The sequence below is a fragment of the Babylonia areolata genome, chromosome 33 (genome assembly GCF_041734735.1).
Source record: "Babylonia areolata isolate BAREFJ2019XMU chromosome 33, ASM4173473v1, whole genome shotgun sequence".
In the NCBI taxonomy this organism is placed as follows: domain Eukaryota; kingdom Metazoa; phylum Mollusca; class Gastropoda; order Neogastropoda; family Buccinidae; genus Babylonia; species Babylonia areolata.
The window spans coordinates 8,323,621-8,351,120 of NC_134908.1; the positions used below are offsets into that span (position 1 = coordinate 8,323,621).

At 40.5% G+C, this 27,500-nt stretch overlaps 1 protein-coding gene across 1 annotated transcript in view; it reads right to left on the minus strand.

Annotated features, from left to right (window-relative positions):
* Window positions 1-11,055: 11,055 nt before the first annotated feature.
* LOC143277010 (phospholipase ABHD3-like) overlaps window positions 11,056-27,500 on the minus strand; it is a 37,065-nt gene continuing 20,620 nt past the window's right edge. The window contains 7 exon segments of the mRNA XM_076581724.1: window positions 11,056-11,482; window positions 13,025-13,190; window positions 15,090-15,138; window positions 16,672-16,739; window positions 16,741-16,846; window positions 20,456-20,568; window positions 24,282-24,327. Of these exon segments, the coding sequence (XP_076437839.1) occupies window positions 11,310-11,482; window positions 13,025-13,190; window positions 15,090-15,138; window positions 16,672-16,739; window positions 16,741-16,846; window positions 20,456-20,568; window positions 24,282-24,327 (721 nt within the window). The 3' untranslated portion in view covers window positions 11,056-11,309.

Below are 27,500 nucleotides of genomic sequence, written 5' to 3' on the forward strand. Positions count from 1 at the left end.
GAATGGTTAAAGCATTGGACTTTCGATCTGAGGGTCCCGGGTTCGAATCACGGTGACGGCGCCTGGTGGGTAAAGGGTGGAGATTTTTACGATCTCCCAGGTCAACATATGTGCAGACCTGCCAGTGCCTGAACCCCCTTCGTGTGTATACGCAAGCATAAGATCAAATATGCACGTTAAAGATCCTGTAATCCATGTCAGCGTTCGGTGGGTTATGGAAACAAGAACATACCCAGCATGCACACCCCCGAAAGCGGAGTATGGCTGCCTACATGGCGGGGTAAAAACGGTCATACACGTAAAAAGCCCACTCGCGTATATACGAGTGAATGTGGGAGTTGAAGCCCATGAACGCAGAAGAAGAAGAAAAAGCGCCTTTCCCCAAGGATACAACACCATGCTGAAAAGGAGCCTCGAACCCTGGTCACTGGTGAACACTGGACCAGGTGCCAGTTGCATTGCTTGGTGCTAACTTTTGGACAGTTACACCTGACTAAATTTGTATTTGTATTTCTTTTTATCACAACAAATTTCTCTGTGTGAAATTGGGGCTGCTCTCCCCCCCAGGGAGAGCGCGTCGCTACACTACAGCACCACCCATTTTTTTGTATTTTTTCCTGCATGCAGTTTTATTTGTTTTACCTATCGATGTGGATTTTTCTACAGAATTTTGCCAGGAACAACCCTTTTGTTGCTGTGGGTTCTTTTACGTGTGCTAAGTGCTTGCTGCACACGGGACCTCGGTTTATCGTCTCATCCGAATGACTAGCGTCCAGACCACCACTCAAGGTCTAGTGGAGGGGGAGAAAATATCGGCGGCTGAACCGTGATTCGAACCAGCGCGCTCAGATTCTCTTGCTTCCTAGGCGGACGCGTTACCTCTAGGCCATCACTCCACTAAATGCCTACGTTGACCGGACTACGCCATTGGTCGGTTCCATACGACACACAGTTCAGTAGTGGGTTACGACCATACTAGGCTCTTCCGTCCGAGAAATGCAACTGGCTCCAGAAGTCCAACGTCTAACTGATTCTGCCATGGTACTACTACCAGGAACTACAACTCAACAAAGGCAATAATTTAAAATGCGCTCTTTTTTTTCTCCTTTTTTTTTTCATCCAAGAGTGTCTTAATTTCCCCCCCAAGTAGATAGTACAATACTGAAGCAAACAATACATCAATGGAAACATGTCAAGTAAACAGAAGTTTTGTTTTGCTGTTTCTGACCAACTCTTTTCCTTTTTCTCTTTTTCTTTCCGATTTTTTTTTTTTTTTTTTAACTGGATCTGATATTCAGTCATATCATTCATGATCAAGCGGACAGCCAGGGCCATCCAAGATCAGCAAACTGATTATCACAAGACTGTGCCATCACCAATGAGATTGTTACAATAATCATCAAATCATCAAACAGATTTTTTTTTTTTACAATGTTGTAAAATCGCCAATTGCATTATTACAATATTGTGATATCACCAAACAGATTATCACAATAGTGTAAAATCGTCAATCCGATTGTTACAACACAGTACGCGCATCAAGATGATCATTACACCACTGTAATTGCCAAACTGATTATCACAAAACTATACAATTGCCAAACTGATTATTACAAAACTGTACACTCACCAAACTGATTATGACAATGCTGTACATGTCAATAATCTAGAAAGACAACTGAATGCATCCAAACAGAAACAATATTTGCAAAAGTCAGAATCTAATACCTCTATATACAACACACATATACATACACAACATCCAAATACTATAACTGAAGTCAACAAAAACAGACTGAAAATAAATATCATTGTGATAAAACCAAACCGACACAGATTATAAAAAAAAAAAAAAAAATCATACATCTAATAGATTTTTAAAAATTTGTTATTTACTTGAACACAAGACATATTTGAACAGATTTCTCTACAAACTAAGCAGACAATTGACTTAACTATACGATTTTTTTCAATATTTTTTTTTCAGTTGTTTTTGTCTTATATTTTAAAACATTCTTTTTCCTTGCATGAACTGTGTTCACGCTGATTTGATTCAACTTGGCACAATGAAATTGTTGTGTTTTATATTCTGTGTTGTTTTTTTTTGTTTTGGATTTTTTTCCAATAATCTTCTTCCTTTGTGGTAAAAAGACTACAGTTTACGAAAGATTCAAAACACTGCACAACATGAAAATAATTTTGGATTGGAGTGGAAGCTAAGGGATTGGATAAGGTGGGGGGAGGGTTGGACAGGCAGAGACTCGAAGATATTATTATTCATGAATACATTTAGCAACCAGTCCACAAAAAAAACCCACGTAATAATCGTGCATCCACACATAATCGTATTTTCAGCAACGCACACACACACACACACACACAGAGTATATATGTAACAAACCATTAAAATTGTACATGAAATCACCCGTATACTATGCTGATAAAAATGTTAAATTAACATTCAAACTGGATACAACATAATAAAACGTAATAAACAAAGTTGTCAAGCATTGTTCATTTTATATATACCCTTTGAACAAACCACTGAGGTAATAACCTGACCTTCCACCACAAAATGAACCGGAAATCACTTTTCTACAGTTCTGAGCCAGAGAAAGAAACAGGTTCTGGGGATGTAAATCATCAAATTTGTGATTCTATAGTCACTTTTAAAAAGTTAAAAATCACTTATGTATTCAATATTACAACAGGAAACATTTTGGTTGGTTTTTTTAAAATTTTATTTATAGACAATACAAGAAATAGGATCTGGAGATGCAAATCATCAAATTTGGGATTTGGATAGATTACAATTAAAAGTCACTTTAAGAAAAAAAAAAGTTATCCAGGTAATGTTACTAAGGAAAACGTTTCTTTTTTTCTGTGAAGATATCTATACATCCATCTTCATCAGAATCATAATAATAATAATATGTAGTACTTATATGGCACATATTCTTCCATATAATGGGCTCTAAGCATCTCACATGAAACAATACAGACGCAACTGTGCATAATAACATACCACTGCACATGAAAAAATTAAATTCAATGGTCTCATTTATCGAAGCTGTATGTCTAATCTAAAAGTGGTCTTGACTGTTAGGTCGCCATTGGAAACACTTTAACAAATTGTGAGCAATATAAGGATAAAAAAAAAAGAAAAAAAAGTGACAACTGATTCATTTTGCTGTAGAAGCTCAAATACGCTTGTTCGAAACAGAGCATTAAAAAATGTTAAGCTGGTTAATACATATTTGTATTTTGACAAAATGGCTGATCTTTTTATTTTTTCCCCCCACCAAAGAAATCTGATCTTGCTCAAGACATGAACTGGTGATAAAAATGAATGAAAACAGAAATGATGTGAATAAAGATCAGAATGATGGTGTACATTTGTTTGGAAACTCTTTTTTTTCTTGTTGCAAAAAAAAAAAAAAAGCACAAAAGTCAGTGTTCCTTATAAATAAGAAAACGAGGAGAAAAAAAAGAAGTTGTCCTTAACGTTAAAAAAACAAAACAAACCATTTACAATCAATAAAAAAAAAAAAAACAACATATGCTTCTAAGTGTTGCAGATTAGCAATGATGTGAAGAAGACATTTTTCTGTTGCATAATGTATGCATGCGAGACATGGGCCCTCGCGGCAGATTTGAAAAGAAGAATTCAAGCCATGGAAATTAGGTGTTATCGCAAGACACTAAACTTCAGTATCAGTATCAGTATCAGTAGTTCAAGGAGGTGTCACTGTGTTCGGTCAAATCCATATACGCTACACCACATCTGCCAAGCAGATGCCTGACCAGCAGCGTAACCCAACGCACTTTGTCAGGCCTTGAGAAAAAAAGTAATAAAAAAATAAAATAAAATAAATAAAATTAAATAAAAAAATAACAAAACTTTCAAAAATAAATAATTAAAAAAAAAAGATAAATATATAAAAATACAACACTAATAATAATAATAATGATAACTAATAACGAAACTTCACATGCACTGACTGTATCTCCAATGAACTAGCGCACGAAACCATCACATGGCACCTTGGACCTTATGAAGATCTGCCGGCACAGGTTCTGAAAAGCACAGCTACACTGACTGGCATGGCTGCAAAACAAGATCCAATGACCTCGCTAGAACAGTCCTTCAGAAAGGATTGTGGAGTGATGGCCTAGAGCTAACGCGTCCACCTAGGAAGCGAGAGAATCTGAGCACGCTGGTTCGAATCACGGCTCAGCCGAGCCGTCGATATTTTCTCCCCCTCCACTAGACCTTGAGTGGTGGTCTGAACGCTAGTCATTCGGATGAGACGATAAACCGAGGTTCAGTATGCAGCATGCACTTAGTGCACGTAAAAGAACCCTGACAATAATTGCAGAATGCTCAGGAAAACCATTCTGCAGAGATCCAGGCATCGACACACGACTGACAGACCTGGAAGAAATCTGACGATGAAGAGTTTTGTGCAGCACCCCAGTAATTCTTCACAGAGTTCAAGAGGAAGAAGAAGCTTCTAGGAAGAAGAAGAAGAGTATAACTCTTCATAGAAGCTTCTAGGAAGAAGAAGAAGAAGAGCATAACTCTTCACAGAGTTCAAGAGGAAGAAGAAGCTTCTAGGAAGAAGAAGAAGAGTATAACTCTTCATAGAAGCTTCTAGGAAGAAGAAGAAGAGTATAACTCTTCATAGAAGCTTCTAGGAAGAAGAAGAAGAGTATAACTCTTCACAGAGTTCAAGAGGAAGAAGAAGCTTCTAGGAAGAAGAAGAAGAGTATAACTCTTCATAGAAGCTACTAGGAAGAAGAAGAAGAGTATAACTCTTCACAGAAGCTTCTAGGAAGAAGAAGAAGAGTATAACTCTTCACAGAGTTCAAGAGGAAGAAGAAGCTTCTAGGAAGAAGAAGAAGAGTATAACTCTTCATAGAAGCTACTAGGAAGAAGAAGAAGAAGAGCATAACTCTTCACAGAAGCTTCTAGGAAGAAGAAGAAGAGTATAACTCTTCATAGAAGCTACTAGGAAGAAGAAGAAGAAGAGTATGACTCTTCACAGAAGCTTCTAGGAAGAAGAAGAAGAGTATAACTCTTCACAGAAGCTTCTAGGAAGAAGAAGAAGAGTATAACTCTTCATAGAAGCTTCTAGGAAGAAGAAGAAGAGTATAACTCTTCACAGAGTTCAAGAGGAAGAAGAAGCTTCTAGGAAGAAGAAGAAGAAGAGTATAACTCTTCACAGAGTTCAAGAGGAAGAAGAAGCTTCTAGGAAGAAGAAGAAGAAGAAGAGTATAACTCTTCATAGAAGCTTCTAGGAAGAAGAAGAAGAGTATAACTCTTCACAGAACTTCTAGGAAGAAGAAGAAGAGTATAACTCTTCATAGAAGCTTCTAGGAAGAAGAAGAAGAAGAAGAGTATAACTCTTCACAGAAGCTTCTAGGAAGAAGAAGAAGAGTATAACTCTTCATAGAGTTCAAGAGGAAGAAGAAGCTTCTAGGAAGAAGAAGAGGAAGAGTATAACTCTTCACAGAGTTCAAGACAAAGAAGCTTCTAGGAAGAAGAAGAAGAGTATAACTGGTTGATGAGGTCAGTTCATGTAGACCTCTGGGATTATGAGGCTCTGCCTGAGTACCTAGTCATTTGGGTGCGGTGATAAACTGATGTCCCGTGTGCAGCACGCATTTGAAGCGCTGAAAAAGAACTCATGGCAACTGAAGTGTTGTTGTCCTGTGGCAAAATTCTGTAAAAAGAAATCCACAAATATATATATGCATGCACTCAAGGCCTGACAAGTGTGTTGGATAAAGCTGCTGGTCAGGCATCTGCCTAGCAGATGTGGTTTAGCATTTATGGATTTGTGCAAATGCAGGAACGCCTCATCGAGACATTGAACCTGAAACTGTGCAGAGAGGGACTGAATGAATAAATGAACTGCGATTATTGATCAAAGCATTTGACAATATTGTTAGGAATGTGGCATCGTTCATGAGCAACAATGATGTCATATTTTTATGTCTTAATGTGTCAAGAACACACCAGAAATAAAAACATCTGCATTTTTAGCTTGCTTTTTCTACTTGGAAATATTATGCAAGTTAAAGTAACAAATCTGAAACCGTCATGGGAAATGATACCCTGTGAGTTAACAAACAGATGAATTCTTCAGTCAGTTTCAGATTTTTGGGGAGTTTTTTTTTTTTTTTTCCCACATTCATGTTTAGAAATGTTTCAAGTGGCTGACCAAACGTTCCAAGGAATTACCATGTACAATGCAAGAAAAAATGCTACAAAGATTTTGCATTTATATTACACTGAAAACAATACAAAGAACAAAGAAGGAGGAGTAGACTCATACTGGATGATTCCAAACAAATGAAAGGGCAAACAATGAAACATTAAACAACTGAAACCAACAAAGCACTAGCACCAAATTCATGTTGCGTTTGACACATATTTATCATCAAACGCCTTGGGGCATATTTCAAGACATTCAGTCAACTTACAAACTGACAATGTAAGATTCATACAACATATTTTCAAATAAATTAAGGATTAAAAAAAAAGATTTTACTGAGTTAAAAAACAAAAAACAAAAAAACCCAAATACTTGTAGTTTATTCAATTCACTATCTTAAAAAAAAAAATAAAATAAAAATCTTGCTGAGTTTGAAAAAACCCAATGAAAACAAATACTTGTAGTTTATTTTATTCACCTTTTAAAAAAAAAACGATTTTGCTGAGTTTGAAAAAACCCAATGAAAACAAATACTTGTAGTTTATTTTATTCACCTTTTTAAAAAAAAACGATTTTGCTGAGTTTGAAAAACCCAATCAAAACAAAGACTTGTAGTTTATTTTATTCACTATCTTAAAAAAAAGATTTTGCTGAGTTTGAAAAACCCAATCAAAACAAATACTTGTAGTTTATTTTATTCACTATCTTTAAAATAAAAATTTTTTAAAAAAAGAGAGAAGATTTTGCTGAGTTTGAAAAACCCAATCAAAACAAATACTTGTAGTTTATTTTATTCATTATCTTTAAAAAAGAAGATTTTGCTGAGTTTGAAAAACCCAATCAAAACAAATACTTGCAGTTTATTTTATTCACTATCTTAAAAAAAGAAAAAAGAAAGAAAAAAAAAGAAAGATTTTGCTGAGTTTGAAAAAAAACAACCCCAATCAAAACAAATACTTGTAGTTTATTTTATATACTGTCTTCAGGGACTAGACATTAACTCTAGTACAGGGTAGACTAGACTAGTATGTATGTAAGTATGACAGTCACTCACGTCCGACTATCACAAGCAGAGGAGGCAACTGCTGTCCCGACTGTCTGGGCTAGAATTTGATTTTAGTGGAGAGGGTCTTGCCCAAGTCACATCCCCACTCTCTCAGCCAAGAGGGTTTTAGGACAGTCGGCGTTGGGATGGTGCCCAAAGACCAACTAGCCCCCAAGGCTGCAGCACTAAGAGCCAGTATATTTCATACATATAAAATTTTTAATCTGTGAGGTTCTTTCATTTTAAATATGTAATGCTCTTTAATTTCGAGTTTGAGATATTTCAAATTCATTGATGTTCTTAAGTTTCAAAATTGTGGTGTTCTTTATTCGTTCAAACCTGTGCAGTTCTTTCACTGCAAAATTTAAATTTCAAATTTGTGAAGTTCTACAATTCATATTTGTGATGTTCTTTTATTTCAAATTTGTGATACCTTGAATTTACGATGTTTTCTTGTTTCAAATTTGTGATATTGTTTATTTTCAAATTTGCAATGTTTTTTAATTTCAAATTTGTCCAAACTTTTTTTTTCTACCATACTAACAAAATTGATATTCTTGCATTAGTTGAAAAATCAGCTGTCGTCTTCTTGGGTTTTTTCCACCTGTCTTTCTCATCTCCCTCTTGATGTGTTTTGTTTTTTGTTTTTTTCATTTTCTTTTGCTGCTTCTTCAACCATAACAGTGTTCTGATTGAATGTAACTGGTCACCTCTGAAATTTGTTCCGTGGCATCTTATACTGTTGACCTACATTTCAATGATGAATGCACACACACACACAGAGTTGCACACATCCATACTGCAATGAAAAAAAAACACAAAAAAAACAAGAGAACAGATTAAAGCACAACCTCTTGGTGTTTGATGAATCCTTTCTTGATCCCATTGTATTTATCATTTAAATTCATCCTTTAACCTATTCTGTCCCTAGTGATTAATCATCGTTAATGTCCCTTCAAGGCTCAACAGATGCAGTGTAGGGCTTTAACCCATTGACTGCCGCTGTCAGGAATGAAAGACTGCTGTCCCCTCAGTGACATGAAGTCAGAGCGCTTACACGTCAAGATGTCACAAGCCCAAAATTCTTCTCTTGCACTTTTTCCTCTTAGGATCGCATTATACATGAAAAAAAAAATATAGTCATCCACTAAGGAACAGCTAGCAATTTACTTGTATAAAAGCCTTAAAGATTAAAAATGTAATATGCAGTTGAGTGTATGTTTATTCTGCCCCTTTATTGTTCTTCTGCGTGAGCAAGACTAAATGCAGATAATGACTGTCTTTCTCATTTTCAGGTAATAACTGTGTTGTTTTACATATCTAAATTCATTACCTGTGTAATGTTTGTTTACACCACCCCTTCATGAGGGGCCATGGCCTGTATTGAATAAAACATCCGCATCTGCATTATACATACAATTTTTCAGCAAAATTCAAACAACACCATTGAGAAGTATTGGTACACAACAAAAGCAGTTCACTAACTTGGCACATAAAAAAAAAAAAAAAAAAAAAAAAAAAAAAAATCATGCCATACTGATCTCTTTTCAGCAGTCAAGGGTTGAATGATCTGAAGATACATCATATACGTGGTTCCTGCAAAATGGAAATTCAACAAAAACAACAAGGAAAAAAAAAGGAACTTCAACAAAAAATCATTTTACTTTGAGTTGTACCCCTTGCTGCCCACACAGAAGACAAAAAGAAAAAAAAAAAAAAAAGAAAAAAAAAAGACAACAGACATCAGACACTGAAACAAACTCCTCCACCAACCTTTGTTGTGCACACACACACACACACCGAGGCTTGGTTTGCATAAAGCGATCTTAAAGGGTTAAAGGTCCAACATCCTTATATGGACATTTGGGGCAGTGACCTTCACTTTCATATTTCTGTTTCTCAAGGAGACGTCACTGCATTCAGGCAAATCCTTATATGCCACACTACATCTGCTTAGCAGACGCAGATGCCCGACCAGCAACGTAACCGAAATCGCTCGTCAGGCCTTGACTGCATGCATATGTTATTGTGTACCGATGAGAAAGGATTTCTTCAGAAGAATTTTGTCACAGGACAACATTTTACACAACTGTGGCTTCTTTTTCTGTATGCAAAGTGCGTGCTGCACATCGGACCTTGGTTAACTCACTCGGGACAACAAGTTTTCTCCCTTGCTTTTCCCCACAGACGGCCCATTTGTAAGGGTTTGGAAAAAAATTACAAAAAATACAAAATACTGTGTAAGAAAATGAAACTTTCAGAACTGGTTTATTACGTGTTGAGCTATTACATAAAAAAAAAAAAATCAAATTTCTCATCTTATTTTTACAGTTTTGCCATATGTAGAAAATACTGCCAATTTTTCACCCCGAATCACCATACCCATGCTCGCTTTCTGCATTAAATTCGCTTTCTTCTTCGTCTTCATCCACCTCTTCAATGTCCCACCCTTCAGTTTGTAGCATTTCAAGTACTTCGGCAACCCTAAAACGTTGCCGTCACTGCCTTGTTCACTTCACAACATTCTGAGAAGAGCCCGCTTTGCTAACAGGCTGGCACGCGAGCAGACGACCGGTCAGTGACTTTGTCAGCGTGTGTGCAAGACGGGCCACACATCCCAGGCTGACCAATCATACCGTTCGATTGTGGAGTGACCCAGAATAGCGCACTCTGCTTGACTAATCACAAAATCACGTGTACAGTGCATGATGGAATTTTACTTTCGGAGAATGCTATTCCATTCCTTCGTCCGAATCCGAATACGTTTTGTGTAGGAATGCGTGAGCATTCCTTCGTCCGGAGAGAGTTAATCGTCTCGTCTGAATAACTGGATGCTCAGTTTAGTTTTCCTGCCCAACCTTTAATTTTTTTTAAGTTCGCTTATACATCCCAGCCCAGGTTTGCCCACAGAAAGCAGCAAAGGTGGACCGGCCAGCCAGTACGTACAGGTGTTGTTCATGGAAAGACGTGTGATTGTCAAACAATGCGTAAAAACATTTAAAAAAACCAAAAAAAACCAAGTCTCTCTATCATTTTGTTTTGTCAAGCTCTGTCAAGCAACAATTAAAGCAAACATGATAAATGACTCTCTTTGTTTGATCTTGTAGATGACATGACCACAGCATATAATCTAGATATCTACCCTCCTCTAGCACTGTAGGGACAGCAACGATAGAGACGAAGAAGAACCGCCACTCGTTGTTGTCTTTTTTTTTGGGGGGGGGTGGGGGGGGGCCAGTCTCTGAATGGTACCCCCTCAGGTAATCTCCCTTCCAGCCAAACTGTATTACTACAACACACCACGTGGCCAAGAGAGAAGAAAGAAAAAAAAAGAAAAAAAAAAACCCCACCCAAAACAAAAAAAAACAACAACAAAAAAATCTGTTTACATGAAGCATCAACAACCAACAACCAAATCATATCAGTGACTCTGTTGTGAATCAAACAACCAACCAAAACAACCAACCAAAACAACCAACCGACCAACCAACCAATCAACGCTCGCGCCCACCCATAACAACAAACAAACAGAGAGGCTGGGGTTTTTGTTGGGTTTTTTTTTTTTTTTTTTTTACACCAACAACGTCCAACCCCTCCTTCACCACCCCTCCCCGCCCCCCCCCTCCCCCTTGCCATTCAAAAACTGTTGAAGCCATGTCACATAAATACCAACAACAACAATAACAACAACAACAACAAAATCACACTCTGCCCCTCCCTCTTCCCCCCCCCCCCCCCCCCCCAAACCCCCCCCCCCCAAAAACCCACCCCTCAAACAAACAACTGAAAGACTGAATTCAATGTCATGACTATGAAGAGCAGAGTGAGGCAGAGCAGCACAGCGAGGGTGGTGGTTGGTGTGTTGTGTGTGTAGTAGTAGGTGCACGGAGCGAGCGAGCGAGAGAGAGAGAAGCAAGCGAACTTCTGCGACCGACTTCCAACAATCTCTCTCTCTCTCTCTCTCCCACAACTACCAGCCAGCCCCCCAAGAAACCAAGATCCTGCCTTTCTCCTTCGTTCGTTCGTTCGTTCGTTCGTTCCCATCATTCGTCTTTGACGCCATGCTTGAAGACGGCGTCCACGAACTGGGTGTACCAGCGATACATGTAGTTCTTCCCCCTGGGCACGGCGCCCTCTAGGAAGCCGATGTGACCCCCGTGGGAGGTGATGACCATGGCGATGTGGTCGTTCTGCAGAGCGTCCTCCACCGGTATGGCTGGTGGGTGGGGACAGAGAGTGTGGTTGGTGGATGGGTTTAGAAAGGTGGATTTGTGTGGGTGGGTGGGTGTGGAGGGGGTGGGGGTTAGGGGGTGTACGTGTCTGTGTGTGTGTGTGTGTGTGTGTGTGTGCAGAAAACTCACATAATGTCATGTGTTGTGTTGCACTGCATGTAATGATACATTGAAGCATAGTCATCTCTGTGAGTGTGTGTGTGTGTGTGTGTGTGTGTGTGTGTGTGTGTGTGTGTGTGTTTTCTTTCTTTAGTTTAATGTCTTTTCACTGTTAAGTGATATTAGATGGATGACTCTGTGTGTGTGTGTGTGTGTGTGTGTGTGTGTGTGTGTGTGTCTGTGTATGTGTTTTGTGCATGCACACATGTGTGTAAGTGACTTTTTTTTTTAGTGTGCATGCATGTGTGTTTTGTGCATATATATGTATGTATGCATGTGCATGTATATATATATATGTGTGTGTGTGTATGTGTGTGTGTGTGTGTGTGTGTGTGTGTGTAAGGCATACTTTGTGCTTTTTCGATGTGATCACTCCTATTGCAAACTGTAATATTGCTCTGGTGTTACCATTATTATTATTATTATTATCATTATTATTATAATTATGAGCATTTACGCCTAATCTTGAAAGTAAGCCCTAGACGTTTACAGATAGAACACACAGGTAAATATTAAAAAGGAAAAACTGAACACAAGATACCAAACATCACGAAAACTATTCATCATTCCCCCCCCCCCAACACACACACACACAATACACACAAGCACATGCGCACGCACACACATAAGTCATAGCACACAATCGTAAACAGAACACAATAAAAAAAATACTACCAGCAAATTACAAATTCTGAAACTATCAAAACTCACAGTTAATTTTTTCTCATGTCATCATATGTATCCGTGTGTATTTTCAAGTGAGGTGCTCAGAGCCCATTTTGTGAGGCGCTTATGTGAGGAGCTTGTGCACATATGTACTATTTATTATGATTATCATTATCATCAAAACATAAATCAAGATCAGTGTATGGTGTTCACTAAAATATTCAAATGTTTCAGATCAAAATTTAGATTAAAATTCATCAGCATATGTGTCAACCACTTCACATTCAGAGATAATAAAGTATTTTTGTATCTTCTGTGTCACAGAATAAACACCCACACGTGCATACCTTCTCACACACACAGTCACACACACACACACCCTTTACACACACACACACACACCCTTCACAAACACCCACAAACACACCCATCACACACACACACACCCTTCACAAACACACACATACACACCCTACACACACACACACACCCTTCACAAACACACACACACACCCTTCACACACACACACACACACACTACACATACACCCTTCACAAACACACACACACACCCTTCACAAACACACACACACACACCCTTCACAAACACACACATACACACAACCCCCCCTACCCCCCTCCCCGCACCCCTCGCACCCCCCCCTCCTGCCCCCAAACACACACACACACACACAACATACCATGCAGAGGAGAGAACGGGTCATCAGCGGCATTCAGAGTCAGCACAGGCACGTGCAGAGCGTGAACTTTCTCGTGCAGTGACGCCTCCTTGTAGTAATCATCACACGTCTCGTAGCCAAACAGCTTGGTGGTGCAGCGAGAATCGAACTCACGGATTGTGTTGCTCTGAAGACATTAGAGTGGCTACAGGTTAGTGGTCCTATATATATACATATATTTTTTTTTTACAGCTGTTGGGTCAGTGAATCAAGCGGAGTGATGGCCAAGAGGTAACGCGTCCACCTAGGAAGCGAGAGAATCTGAGCGCGCTGGCTCAGCCGCCGATATTTTCTCCCCCTCCACTAGACCTTGAGTGGTGGTCTGGACGCTAGTCATTCAGATGAGACGATAAACCGAGGTTCCGTGTGCAGAATGCACTTAGTGCACGTAAAAAAAACCTGACAATAATTGCAGAATACTCAGGAAAACCATTCTGCAGAGACCCAGGCATTGACAGGTTAGTGGTCCCATATATACATATATTTTTTTACAGCTGTTGGGTCAGTGAATCAAGTGGAGTGATGGCCAAGAGGTAACGCGTCCACCTAGGAAGCGAGAGAATCTGAGCGCGCTGGTTCGAATCACGGCTCAGCCGCTGATATTTTCTCCCCATCCACTTAGACCTTGAGTGGTGGTCTGGACGCTAGTCATTCGGATGAGACGATAAACCGAGGTCCCGTGTGCAGCATGCACTTAGCACATGTAAAAGAACCCATGGCCACAAAAGGGTTGTTCCTGGCAAAATTCTGTAGAAAAATCCACTTCAATAGGAAAATCAAATAAAAAAAAAACTACACGCAGGAAAAAATACAAAAAAATGGGTGGCGCTGTAGTGTAGCGACGCGCTTTCCTTGGGGAGAGCAGCCCGAATTTCACACAGAGAAATCTGAAGTGATAAAAAGAAATACAAATACATATAGTAAAGAGTGGTAACTCTCTCCATTCACAAGGTACACAAATTCAAGTCAGTGCTGCTTACACTACCGATTCAGCTAGCATACAGGTAAATATAAGGTACACTGGAACAAACCCAGGCACTCCCTCAAAAAAAAAAAAGGAAGCGCCGGGCTTGTCCCTATACCGATCATCTGACATGTGCACACAGCAGCAAAGACAGATGAAATATGCAAACACAAATGAGCTTTTATTCAAGACTGGCATAGCCTCTTTAATCCTGAACAAGCCACACAGGACAATACAGAACAAACACATGGTTGCCTCGGTTGGTTTTTCAATAGGAGAGTTACCACTCTTTATTATTTGTTAATCATTTCATCTCCTGGCCTCATTATTTGTTAATTTCCATATATATATATATATATATATATTTTTTTTTTTTTTTTTTTTTTTTTTTTTTTTTTTTAACGGTCATTGGGTCAGTAAATCAAATCAATACTCAATGACCTCTGCAATGGTTAGGGCTCCTGTTTGGAACTAAATCTCCACCACATCCAAACACATGTGTAACTCAAGCAGAGAAATACAGGCACGTACACACACACACACACACACACACATAGGTACATGCATACACACACATACACACCCACACAGACACACACACACACATATGTATATACTACAGGCATACACACACGTGCACATATATACACACACACTTACAGATGCACACACATAAAGACACATGCATACACACAAACATACACACATACACACACACATGCATACATGTATACACACAAATGGGTACAGGTATAAGCACACACACACAAACAGATACACAAACACTCTCACAAACACTCACACACACACATGCACAAACAAACACACACATACAGATACACACACATGCACACACACACACACACACACAGCATACATACATACACACACACAAATGGGTACAGGTATATATACACACACACACATACAGATACACACACACACTCACACACACAAATACACACACATGCATACACACACACACACATGCACATACACACACACACTCATGTACATATAACACATAATAAAATGGAGAGGGTTGTGTATATTCATTCTCACCTCTAAGACATGGTCCACATCCAAATGCTGTTCAAAGATATGGATGTTGCTGAAACACAGACGGAATGGAATTAATAATAATAATATTAATATACTGTACTTATGTGGCACAAACAGACGGGCACAATAGCCGAGTGGCTTAAGCGTTGGACTTTCAATCTGAGGGTCCCAGGTTTGAATCTCTGTAACGGCGCCTGGTGGGTAAAAGGGTGGAGTTTTTTTCCGATCTTCCAGATCAACATATGTGCAGACCTGCTAGTACCTGAACCCCCATTTTTGTGTGCATACATAAGCAGAGGATCAAATACGCACGTCAAAGATCCTGTAATCCATGTCAGCGTTTGGTGGGTTATGGAAACAAGAACATACCCAGCATGCACACCCCCGAAAGCGGAGTATGGCTTCACAAAAGACTAAGCTGTAAATGGTTTCCCATTGACTGGAGAAACCATTGATAATACAGCTCTCACTTTGCTGTTGGCCCAAATGTAAACTTGTGTCAATCTGTGATATAAACCGAGGTGCAGTAGCCGAATGGTTAAAGCGTTGGACTTTCAATCCGAGAGTCCCGGGTTCGAATCACGGTGACGGCGCCTGGTGGGTAAAGGGTGGAGATTTTTACGATCTCCCAGGTCAACATATGTGCACACCTGCCAGTGCCTGAACCCCCTTCGTGTGTATATGCAAGCAAAAGATCAAATACGCACGTTAAAAATCCTGTAATCCATGTCAGCGTTTGATGGGTTATGGAAACAAGAACATACCCAGCATGCACACCCCCGAAAGCAGAGTATGGCTGCCTACATGGCGGGTTAAAAAATGAGTCATACACGTAAAAGCCCACTCGCGCATATACAAGTGAACGTGGTAGTTGCAGCCCACGAACGCGGAAGAAGAAGAAGAAGAAGCAGAAGAAGAAGAAGAAGCCCTGGACTATTTTTGTTTGATTGATAATGGATACTTACAAACCACCTATCCTTGGTCAGAGACCAAGCTCTAAGCTCCTGTGCACTACAGGCTGACTACCAGGGAAGAGTCATCACCGAGAGCTGCGCTCATCATTCGTTTCCTGTGCCGTTCAGTCAGCCTTCAGTCACACATATACCTGCACCCCACACCCCACCCACACACCCACCCACCCACCCACCCACACACACACAAAGACACAAAAGATTTTGAATGATTATTCATTGCTTAGAATGTTTTCTCGGAAATTTTAAACTCCAGTCCAGTTGGTATCCTCCTTTGATGTATTACAATTAATTAATGTTGTTATTTATATTTACATTGTTGTAGGTTAATACTTGTTGATATGCATATACATATTCTCTCCCCCCCACACACACACTCACACTCCCACCCCCCCACCATGACATCTCATTCAATACACACCACAATCTCTTTAGACTTTTTTTCTTATAATAATCTACCTTCCCTCTGATACATAACATGAACACTTTTTTTTACACTACTAATATTCACATGCACTCCCTTTCCTTTATCCACTACTTGACTCCTTTCCGTCTAAAAAAACACTTCTAGTGAATAGACGTTAAACTGAAGACAACACAAAGACACTGACTCCCGGAACATCTTGACCAGCAGCCGGGCCAGGTAGCGGTTGAAGAAGAGCAAGTTGAGCGGCTTCTCCTAGGGACATGCAGGACTCGAACACGTTCCAGGCCACCGAGACGCACATGGCCGCACACAGCCGCGCCTCCTTGCCCGTGGCCGCCAGGTAGTTGAACAGGATCATGCTGTTGAAATCAGCGGGACATGTTTTATAATAAGAACTGACTCACTTGTGGAAACAAAGTGAGTCTATGTTTTAACCCGGTGTTCGGTTGTGTGTGTGTGTGTGTGTGTGTCCGTGGTAAACTTTAACATTGACATTTTCTCTGCAAATACTTTGTTAGTTGACACCAAATTAGGCATAAAAATAGGAAAAATTCAGTTCTTTTTAGTCATCTTGTTTAAAACAATATTGCACCTCTGGGATGGGCACAAAAAAATAAAAAATGAAGCCTAATTATATGCAAACTGCATATTTTTTTTAAAGTGTATCACAAATGAGTCTTGAAGGCCTTGCCTCTCTTGTTATTATATTCATATAGTGCTGAATCTTGTGCAGAGACAAATCAAAGCGCTTTCGCACCAGTCATTCACACGCATGCGTAACTCTAAAACTGAAGGCAAGGAAGAGGCAGGGAAGGGAGGCTGTTTTGGGAAGAGGTGGGTTTTAAGACCAGACTTGAAAGAGCTGACTGCGGAGACCTGACAAAGAGAAAGAAGAAGTTCATTCCAATTGCAAGGCCCAGAGACAGAGAAAGAACGGCGGCCAACGGTCCAGTGTTTGAATCTGGGTATGCGTAAACAGAGTGGATCCGAAGCTGATTGTAGAGAGCGAGATGGAGTGTAGAGGTGAAGGCAGCCACAGAGATAGGAAGGGGCAGATATGTGAATACATTTATAACATAGAGTGCTGATGTCATGATGTCATGTGACCGATAATAATAAGAATAACAATAATAATAAGAAGAATAGTAATAATAATAAGTAGTTGTAGTAGTAGTACTGGTAGTATATTGATGATGATGATGATGGTGTTGATGTTGATGATGATAGTGATGATGATGATGATGATGGTGTTGATGTTGATGATGATAGTGATGATGATGATGATGATGATGATGATAAAGATCATGATGTTGATGATGATGATGATGATGATGATGATGTTGATGATGGTGATGATAGTAATAACACAGATGATTATGTTGATGATGGTGATGACAATGATTATGTCACCAATGATGATGATGTTGATAGTGATATTAATGATAACAATTATGACGATTGTGTTGATGATGGTGATGAGAACGATTATATTAACAATGATGATGATAGTGATATCAATAATAACAATGATGACGATTATGCTGATGGTGGTGATGACAATGATCATATGAACAACAATGATGATGATGATAGTGATATCAATAATAACAATGATGACGATTATGCTGATGATGGTGATGACAACGATTATATTAACAATGATGATGACAGTGATATTAATAATAACAATGATGACGATTATGCTGATGATGGTGATGACAATGATCACATTAACAATGATGATGATGATGACAGTGATATTAATAATAACAATGATTATGTTGATGATGGTGATGAAAATGATCATAACAACAATGATGGTGATGATGATGATGATGATGATAATGATAACAAAAGCAATGATGATAACGATGATAAAACATAGTATTTATATATATTTCACTGAAAAGAATCACTGTGAGATCAGTGCGTCACACTTTGTCAGATAAATAAAATGAAAAAATAGCAATAATAATAATAATAACAATAATAATATAGTACTTATGATACTACTACTACTACTACTACGACTACCACCACTACTTCTAGACATATAGCGATTTCTTTTCCCAAGAAATACTGCTCAAAACACTTTACATTTTGCCCCCCCACCTCTATCTCGCTCCTACCCTTCAATATCCTCCTCCCATCCCCCCCACCCCCAATCCCCAACACACACACACACACACAAAGTCACAAAAGTAATTACCCTCCCACAGAACTGAACAAGAACATCATGAAATCAGTTAAGTCACACTGGCAGGTCACTGAACCAGATCATTAAACCACACACACACACACACACGCACACACACACATACACACACACGCACACACACACACACACACAGAGTCACAAAAGTATACATCCATGCATGCGCACAGACGCCCATTCAAATTCCCCCACCTTATCCCCCTACCCCAAGTATGCTTGTATGGTCACATTTTGATCTCATTCCCCTGCTCCAAAGACGTGTAAATGTTGACACCCACGGGCACAAGCTCTCTCTCCCAACACACACACACACACACACACACACACACACACACACACACACACAGAGTCACAAAAGTATACATCCATGCATGCACACAGACGCCCATTCAAATTCCCCCACCTCATCCCCCTACCCAGAGTATGCTTGTATGGTCACATTTTGATCTCATTCCCCTGCTCCAAAGACGTGTGAATGTTGATACCCACGGGCACAAGCTCTCTCTCCCAACACACACACACACACACTCACACACACACACACACACACACACACAGAGTCACAAAAGTAATTACCCTCCCACAGAACTGAACAGGAACATTATGAAATCAGTTAAGTCACACTGTCAGGTCACTGAACCAGATCATTAAACCACACACGCACACACACGCACACACACACATACACACACACACACACACAGAGTCACAAAAGTATACATCCATGCATGCACACAGACGCCCATTCAAATTCCCCCACCTTATCCCCCTACCCCAAGTATGCTTGTATGGTCACATTTTGATCTCATTCCCCTGCTCCAAAGACGTGTGAATGTTGACACCCACGGGCACAAGCTCTCTGTCCCAACACACACACACACACACACACACACACACACACATGCACACACACACACACTCACACACACACACACACACACACACACACACAGTCACAAACGTAATTACCCTCCCACAGAACTGAACAAGAACATTATGAAATCAGTCCAGTCACACTGGCAGGTCACTGAACAGGATCATTAAACCACACACAAGAATCAAGAATACTGAACCATTTCACCCTTTTAGGGAACGGAGGATATTATATAACAGCAATAGTATTTTACACCAAAATTAAACATAAACAATTAAAATAACATACCGGTAACTATCAGAAACAGAACACAAACTATGTGAAACACAACATAAATGATGATAGTATTATTCTGGTATTAAACCTCAAGATAGATTAGAATATGTTGCTCACCTTTGCAACATTACTTAACTTTAACCAAATTGTCTTGGCTGCATGAAATAAATTACACAGAAAGCCTCTTCGAACAAGAAAAATTAAACAATCGTTGGCCTTTTTTTTACACTGACGTTGTATTGCAACGATCTCTTCTGAATCTTTCTTCAGCAGAAGAAGTAAGGTTTTTTTTAATCGTTTTTTATCTTATTTAATTTTTTTTTTTTAAATTACAAGTCCTACATCATAACCATGTAATACGTCATTTACTTAAAAGAGGTCACATGAGTCATCAAGTAACACATTTGTTGTCCTTTTAGCATCAATGATCTGAAGTAGATGACTTTTTTGTGCAGCAGCCCACAACAACCTCCACCCACCAACACCTGAGACTACACAAAAGACACACACACACACACACACAGAGACACAGACACACACATACATACACCCATCCACCCACCCCCCTCACATCCCCACCCCACCCCCCACCCAGGCACCTACCCTCCCAGAGACACCCCTACCCCCATGACCGGGGCGTCGGGAAGCTGTGCCTTGATGTGGTTCACCACACACTCCATGTCCTCCGTGTTGGACGCGCAGTATGTTCGAGGAGTCTGGAGGAAAAGAGAGAGAGAAAAAAAAGAAGAATAAATGAATGATATGGATACTTATATATATAGCGCCTGTCCTCAGTCACTGGTGGTCTCCATCCTCTTATATGGATGTGGGACATGGGCACTGATGGCAGAAACAGAAAGAAGAATCCCAGCATTCGAAACCAAGCGCTTGAAGAGACTACTACACATCTCCTACAAGGAGCACAAGACCAATGACTATGTGTGGAACCTGGTCAGCAACCTTGTTGGGCCCCAAGAACCACTGCTGGCGACTGTCAAACGACGGAAGATGGCATGGTTTGGTCACGTCATACGACATAACACCCTCTCCAAAACCATCCTGCAAGGGACTGTAGAGGGAGGGCGCAGACGGGGGCAGCAGAGAAAGAGCTGGTCCGACAACGTCAAGGAATGGACCAAAATGACGATGCCAGATCTCCTCACGACAACTGCGAACAGAACGGCGTGGCGAGCTCTTGACATCTTCCTCATGTCCCCCCAACGACCCCAGCAGTCGATGGAATGAGTGAGTGAGTGATCCTCAGTTGGAAACCAAGCTCTAAGCGCTTTACAAACTCAAGGGTCATCTGCACAACAGGCTGCCTACCTGGGTAGAGCCGACTGGGTGCTCATCATTCGTTTCCCGTGTAATTCAGTCAGATTTCCGGCTCACACACATACACACTCAGACAGACATGTAACATTTTACATGCATAATCGGGGAGGGGGGCGGGGGGGGGGCGGGGGTTAATTTACCCTGCCATGTAGGCAGCCATATTCCATTTTCGGAGGTGTGCCTGCTGGGTATGTTCTTGCTTCCATAACCCACTGAAGGCCGACATGGATGACAGGATCTTTACTGTGACGTATTTGATCTTTTGTGTGCGTATACATGCAAAGAGGGTTCAGGCACTGGCAGGTCTGCATATATTTGTATTTGTATTTTGTATTTCTATTTGTATTTCTGTGTGAAATTCGGGCTGCTCTCCCCAGAGAGAGCGCGTCGCTATACTACAGTGCCACCTGTTTTTTTGTATTTTTTCCTGCGTGCAGTTTTATTTGTTTTTCCTATCGCAGTGGATTTTTCTACAGAATTTTGCCAGGAACAACCCTTTTGTTGCCGTGGGTTCTTTTACGTGCGCTAAGTGCATGCTAGCACACGGGACCTCGGTTTATCGTCTCATCCGAAAGACTAGCGTCCAGACCACCACTCAAGGTCTAGTGGAGGGGGAGAAAATATCGGCGGCTGAGCCGTGATTCGAACCAGCGCGCTCAGATTCTCTCGCTTCCTAGGCGGACGCGTTACCTCCAGGCCATCACTCCATATATGTTGAGCTGCGAGATCGGGAAAAATCTTCATCCTTTGGCCACCAGGCGCTGTTACTGAGATTCAAACCTGGGACCTTTAGATTCTTCTTCTTCTTCTTCTTCTGCGTTCGTGGGCTGCAACTCCCACGTTCACTCGTACGCACACGAGTGGGCTTTTATGTGTATGACCGTTTTTACCCCGCCATGTAGGCAGCCATACTCCGTTTTCGGGGGGCTGACCTTTAGATTGAAAGTCCAACGCTCTAACCATTCAGGGTCATCACTCCATATATGTTGAGCTGCGAGATCGGGGAAAATCTTCATCCTTTGGCCACCAGGCGCTGTTACTAAGATTCAAACCCGGGACCTTTAGATTCTTCTTCTTCTGCGTTCGTGGGCTGCAACTCCCACGTTCACTCGTACGCACACGAGTGGGCTTTTACGTGTATGACCGTTTTTACCCCTGCCATGTAGGCAGCCATACTTCGTTTTCGGAGGGGTGACCTTTAGATTGAAAGTCCAACGCTCTAACCATTCAGGGTAAGCTGGGTTTTTTTGATTTGTTGTGTCTTTCTCTTCTTGTTGTTTTCGTTCACACACTGCCTCGCGTGTCAAGGTTTACACCATTTTGCTCAATATACCGTTGTGTCAAGATCAAAAGAAACGTACTATACCTCTCTGAACAGTTTGATTAACTCACTCAGTACGGCCAGTCCTCTCTTCTCCTCTACACAGACCCCTCGGATGTCCAGTGGGTGTCTGAATGACCCAACCTTTAGCTTCCGTCGTCAGAATTGTGGTATTCTTTGTCAACATTCACCTCTTCAGTATAAGAGCCTTCCGCTTGCAATATTTTGATGATGGTAATTGGCGTGAAACGCTGTTAACGTCGTCTCTTTCGCCGTTCGTATGGAGAGAGTTAATCAATACTTCAAAAGCAGCGCAACACAATTCTCTTGCAATGTTCATAAAACAAAAAATTGCAACGACAACAACAAAGCAAAAGTGCACGAACAATCTCAAAACCGCACCCGTACTTTACTCAAAAAGTTGCCTGCTAGTTTAACAAGGGTCCTTTCCTTACAAATTAATGTTCACATTTAGTTGAAAAGTTGGGGAGGGAAAAAAAGAAAAAGAAAAAAAAAAAGGGGGTCTGATAAATTAGGATTCAATGCCTGAGCAGTGTTTAGGAAGATCAGTATCAGTATCAGTATCAGTAGCTCAAGGAGGCGTCACTGCGTTCGGTCAAATCCATGTACGCTACACCACATCTGCCAAGCAGATGCCTGACCAGCAGCGTAACCCCACGCGCTTAGTCGGGAAGAAAGGGCAAGAATAAGTTTAAAAGAGTTGATGGCTGGCGTTTGTCTGCCTCTGACGGTTCTTCAGGTCTGGAATAGAACTGTATTGTATTGTATTGTATCGTATTGTGTTGTATTGTATATTGTATTGTACTGTATTGCATCTTACTGTTTTGTACTGTGTTGTGTTGTGTTGTGTTGTGTTGTGTCGTATCATAGCAAACTGTATCATACTGCATCATATCATAGCCCAACACTCGGCTTATATCACAGACTGACAAAAGTTTTACATTTGGGCCAACAGCAAAGTGAGAGCTGTATTATCAATGGTTTCTCCAGTCAACTGGAAACCATTTACAGCTTAGTCTTTTGTGAAGGACTATGACTCTCAAACTAGGAGGCAAAATTACACTGGTTCTTAGTGCTGCAGCCTTGTGGGCTAGTTGGCCTTTGGAAACCATCCCAACGCCGACTGTCCTAAAACCCTCTTGGCCAAGAGAGTGGGGATGTACTTGGGCAAGACACTCTCCACTATAATCAAATTCTAGCCCAAATAGTCGGAAACAGCAGTTGCTTCCTCTGCTGTTCTGATGGTCATAGTCGGACACGACTGACTATCATAAAAAAAAATCATAGCAAACTGTATCATACTGCATCATATCATATCATATTGTATTGTACTTTTTTGCATTGCATTGCATTGTATTGTATAGTATTGTAAAGCATTGTATTGTAAAGCATTGTATTGTAAAGCATTGCACTGCATTGCATTGCATTGCATAGCATTGTATTGTAAAGCATTGTATTGTGTTGTGTTGTGTTGTGAAGCATATTATGGCATTGCATTGTATTGTATTGTATTGTACTGTTTTGCATTGCATTGCATTGTATTGTATAGCATTGCATTGCACTGTATTTGATAGCATTGTATTGTATTGTACAGCATTGCATTATATTGTAAAACATTGAATAGCATTGCATTACATTGTACTGCACTGCACTGCATTGCTTTGCATTGTTTTGCATCGCACTGAATAGCATCTAGATCGAACAGCATTGTATCGCATTGTGCATGCACCCAGGAACAAATCCTGAACTCACCAAAAGGTCGGCGCCTCCGTTTCCTCGATTGTTGAACACCACACACCTGTCCACCACCACCAAAAAACACAAAAAAAACCACCCATAATTAATTGTTGCTGTGTCACACACACACACACACACACACACACACACACACACATACACACCTCTTTGTTGATTTATGATCATGTTTAATTTACCTTTCCATATGTTTAATGGTTAATTTGTTGTTGTTTTCAATACCCTGTAAAAAAACACTAGCACCAGCTGCAAAACCTCAGAACCGTGACACGTGCGTTGGACATGTCAAAAAATGCTGAGCTGTGTAGGGGGGGAGGGGGGTGTTTGTGTGTGTGTTTGTGAAGGGTGTGTGTGTGTTTGTTTGTGTGTGTGTGTGTGTATGTGTGTGTTTGTGTATTTGTGTGTGTGTGTGTGTATGTGTGTGTGTGTGTGCGCCTTGGTGTATGTTTGTGTGTATGTACTGGTGTGTGTGTGTGTGTGTGTGTGTGTGTGTGTGTGTGTGTGTGTGTGTGTGTGTGTGTGCGTGTTTGTATGCATGCATGTGCTTGTGTGTGTGTGTGTGTGTGTGTGTGTGTGTGTGAGAGAGAGAGAGAGAGAGAGAGAGAGAGAGAGAGTGTGCGTGCGTGCGTGTGCTTGTGTGTTTGTGAGCTGTGTAGTCTCTCTGAAGTCTTTGTAGCACGCTGAATATATATGCAAATGTATAAAAAATTTTCATTTTCAAAAGTTAGTTTTTCCTTTGTTTGATTTCCTTTGCAGTTTCAATGAATGCGTGTCTTCCTTTGCTGTGTGGCTGTTTGATCAGAAAGACTGATGTTCAAATGATAAATCGTAACTCGTGTTTGCTTCTCTTACACTGCGCTGACTACTGTGTATCTGATAGTGTTTAAAGTTTACTTCAGAGAGGGTGAATATCAAATCAGACAGCTCTGCGTGTGTGCATGTGGATGTGCATGTAACAGGTGTGTGTGTGTGTGTGTGTGTGTGTGTGTGTGTGTGTGTGTGTGTGTGTGTGTGTGTGTGTGTTTGTGTGTTTGTGTGTATGTGCCTTGGTGTATGTGTGTGTATGTACTGGTGTGTGTGTGTGTGTGTGAATGTGTGTGTTTGTGTATTTGTGTGTGTGTGTGAGTATGTGTGTGTGTGTGTGTGTGTGTGTGTGTGTGTGTGTGTGTGAGTGTGTGTGTGTGTGTGTGTGTGTGTGTGTGTGTGTGTGTGTGTGAGTATGTGTGTGTTTGTGTGTGTGTGTGTGTGTGTGTGTGTGTGTGTGTGTGTGTGTGTGTGCTTGTGTGTGTGCGCGCGCGTGTGTGCGAGTGTATGTGCCTTGGTATATGTGTGTGTGTGTGTACTGGTGTGTGTGTGTGTGTGTGTGTGTGTGCGCGCGTGTGTGTATGCATGCATGTGCTTGTGTGTGTGTGTGTGTGTGTGTGTGTGTGTGTGTGTGTGTGTGTGTGTGTGTGAGAGGGAGAGAGAGAGAGAGAGTGTGCATGCATGTGCTTGTGTGTGTGTGTGTGTGTGTGTGTACGCGCGTGAATGAATGTGTGCATGCACGCGTGTGCTTGTGTGTGTTTGTGTGAAATGGTGTTTGAAGTGTCAAGCATTCCAGTTCAAAGAGACAAAGGGAATGGGTTGTTGTTGTTTTTCCCCTCCAACACCGGCTTTTATGTGGTATCATTTTCCACAATGTTTGCGGTTTCAGCTTCAGACCAGGGCATGATATCAATCTCGACTTACTGGGGAGGAAATGTTTCCTCAGTGGGACGCACAAATATTTGGTCAATGCATACAGTGAGTCCTTTTACATGAGATCGTGTGAAACAAAGAAAATTTATTGAGGAAATGAACGCTGCTGGCTGGGGGGGAATTATTGACTTACCCAGTGAGACAAATTAAGTGAGGTTGACGTAAGCGAAAACTGTCATATAAACTATGTTTTTGCCAGTTCTTCACTTTATTACTCTCAGTATTACAACTACTGCTATCTGCTGCTACTGCTATTACTACTGGCACTGTGTACACAGCTGTAATGGAAGAATGTATACACTACGTAATAAGGCAAAGATTTTCACCTTATTATTATTATCATCATTACTGTTACTTTTGCTGCTGCTGCTGCTACTGTTTTTACAACTGCGTACAAAGCTGTAATGGAAGAATGTATACACTACGTAATAAGCCAGAGATTTTCACCTTATCATTATTACTACTACTGCTGCTGCTGCTATTGCTATTACTGCTGTGTACATAGCTGTAATGGGAGAATGTATACACTACGTAATAAGCCAGAGATTTTCACCTTATTATCATTACTACTTCTTCTTCTGCTGCTGCTGCTACTACTGTTATTACAACTGCGTACAAAGCTGTAATGGAAGAATGTATACACTACGTAATAAGCCAAAGATTTTCACCTTATTATTATTATTATTATTATTATCATTACTGCTACTTTTGCTGCTGCTGCTACTGATATTACAACTGCATACACAGCTATAATGGAAGAATGTATACACTACGTAATAAGCCACAGATCTTCACCATATTATTACTACTACTACTGCTGCTGCTGCTATTGCTATTACTGCTGTGTACATAGCTGTAATGGAAGAATGTATACACTACGTAATAAGCCAGAGATCTTCACCATATTATTACTACTACTACTGCTGCTGCTGCTATTGCTATTACTGCTGTGTATATAGCTGTAATGGAAGAATGTATACACTATGAAATAAGCCAGAGATCTTCACCTTATTATCATTTGTACTTCTTCTTCTTCTGCTGCTGCTACTACTGCTATTACAACTGCGTACAAAGCTGTAATGGAAGAATGTATACACTACGTAATAAGCCAGAGATCTTCACCATATTATTATTACTACTACTCCAGCTGCTGCTGCTATTGCTATTACTGCTGTGTACATAGCTGTAATGGAAGAATGTATACACTATGAAATAAGCCAGAGATTTTCACCTTATTATCATTACTACTTCTTCTTCTGCTGCTGCTACTACTGCTATTACAACTGTGTACAAAGCTGTAATGGAAGAATGTATACACTACGTAATAAGCCAGAGATCTTCACCTTATCATCATTACTACTACTGCTACTGCTGCTATTGCTATTACTGCTGTGTACATAGCTGTAATGGAAGAATGTATACACTACGTAATAAGCCAGAGATTTTCACCTTATTATCATTACTACTTCTTCTTCTGCT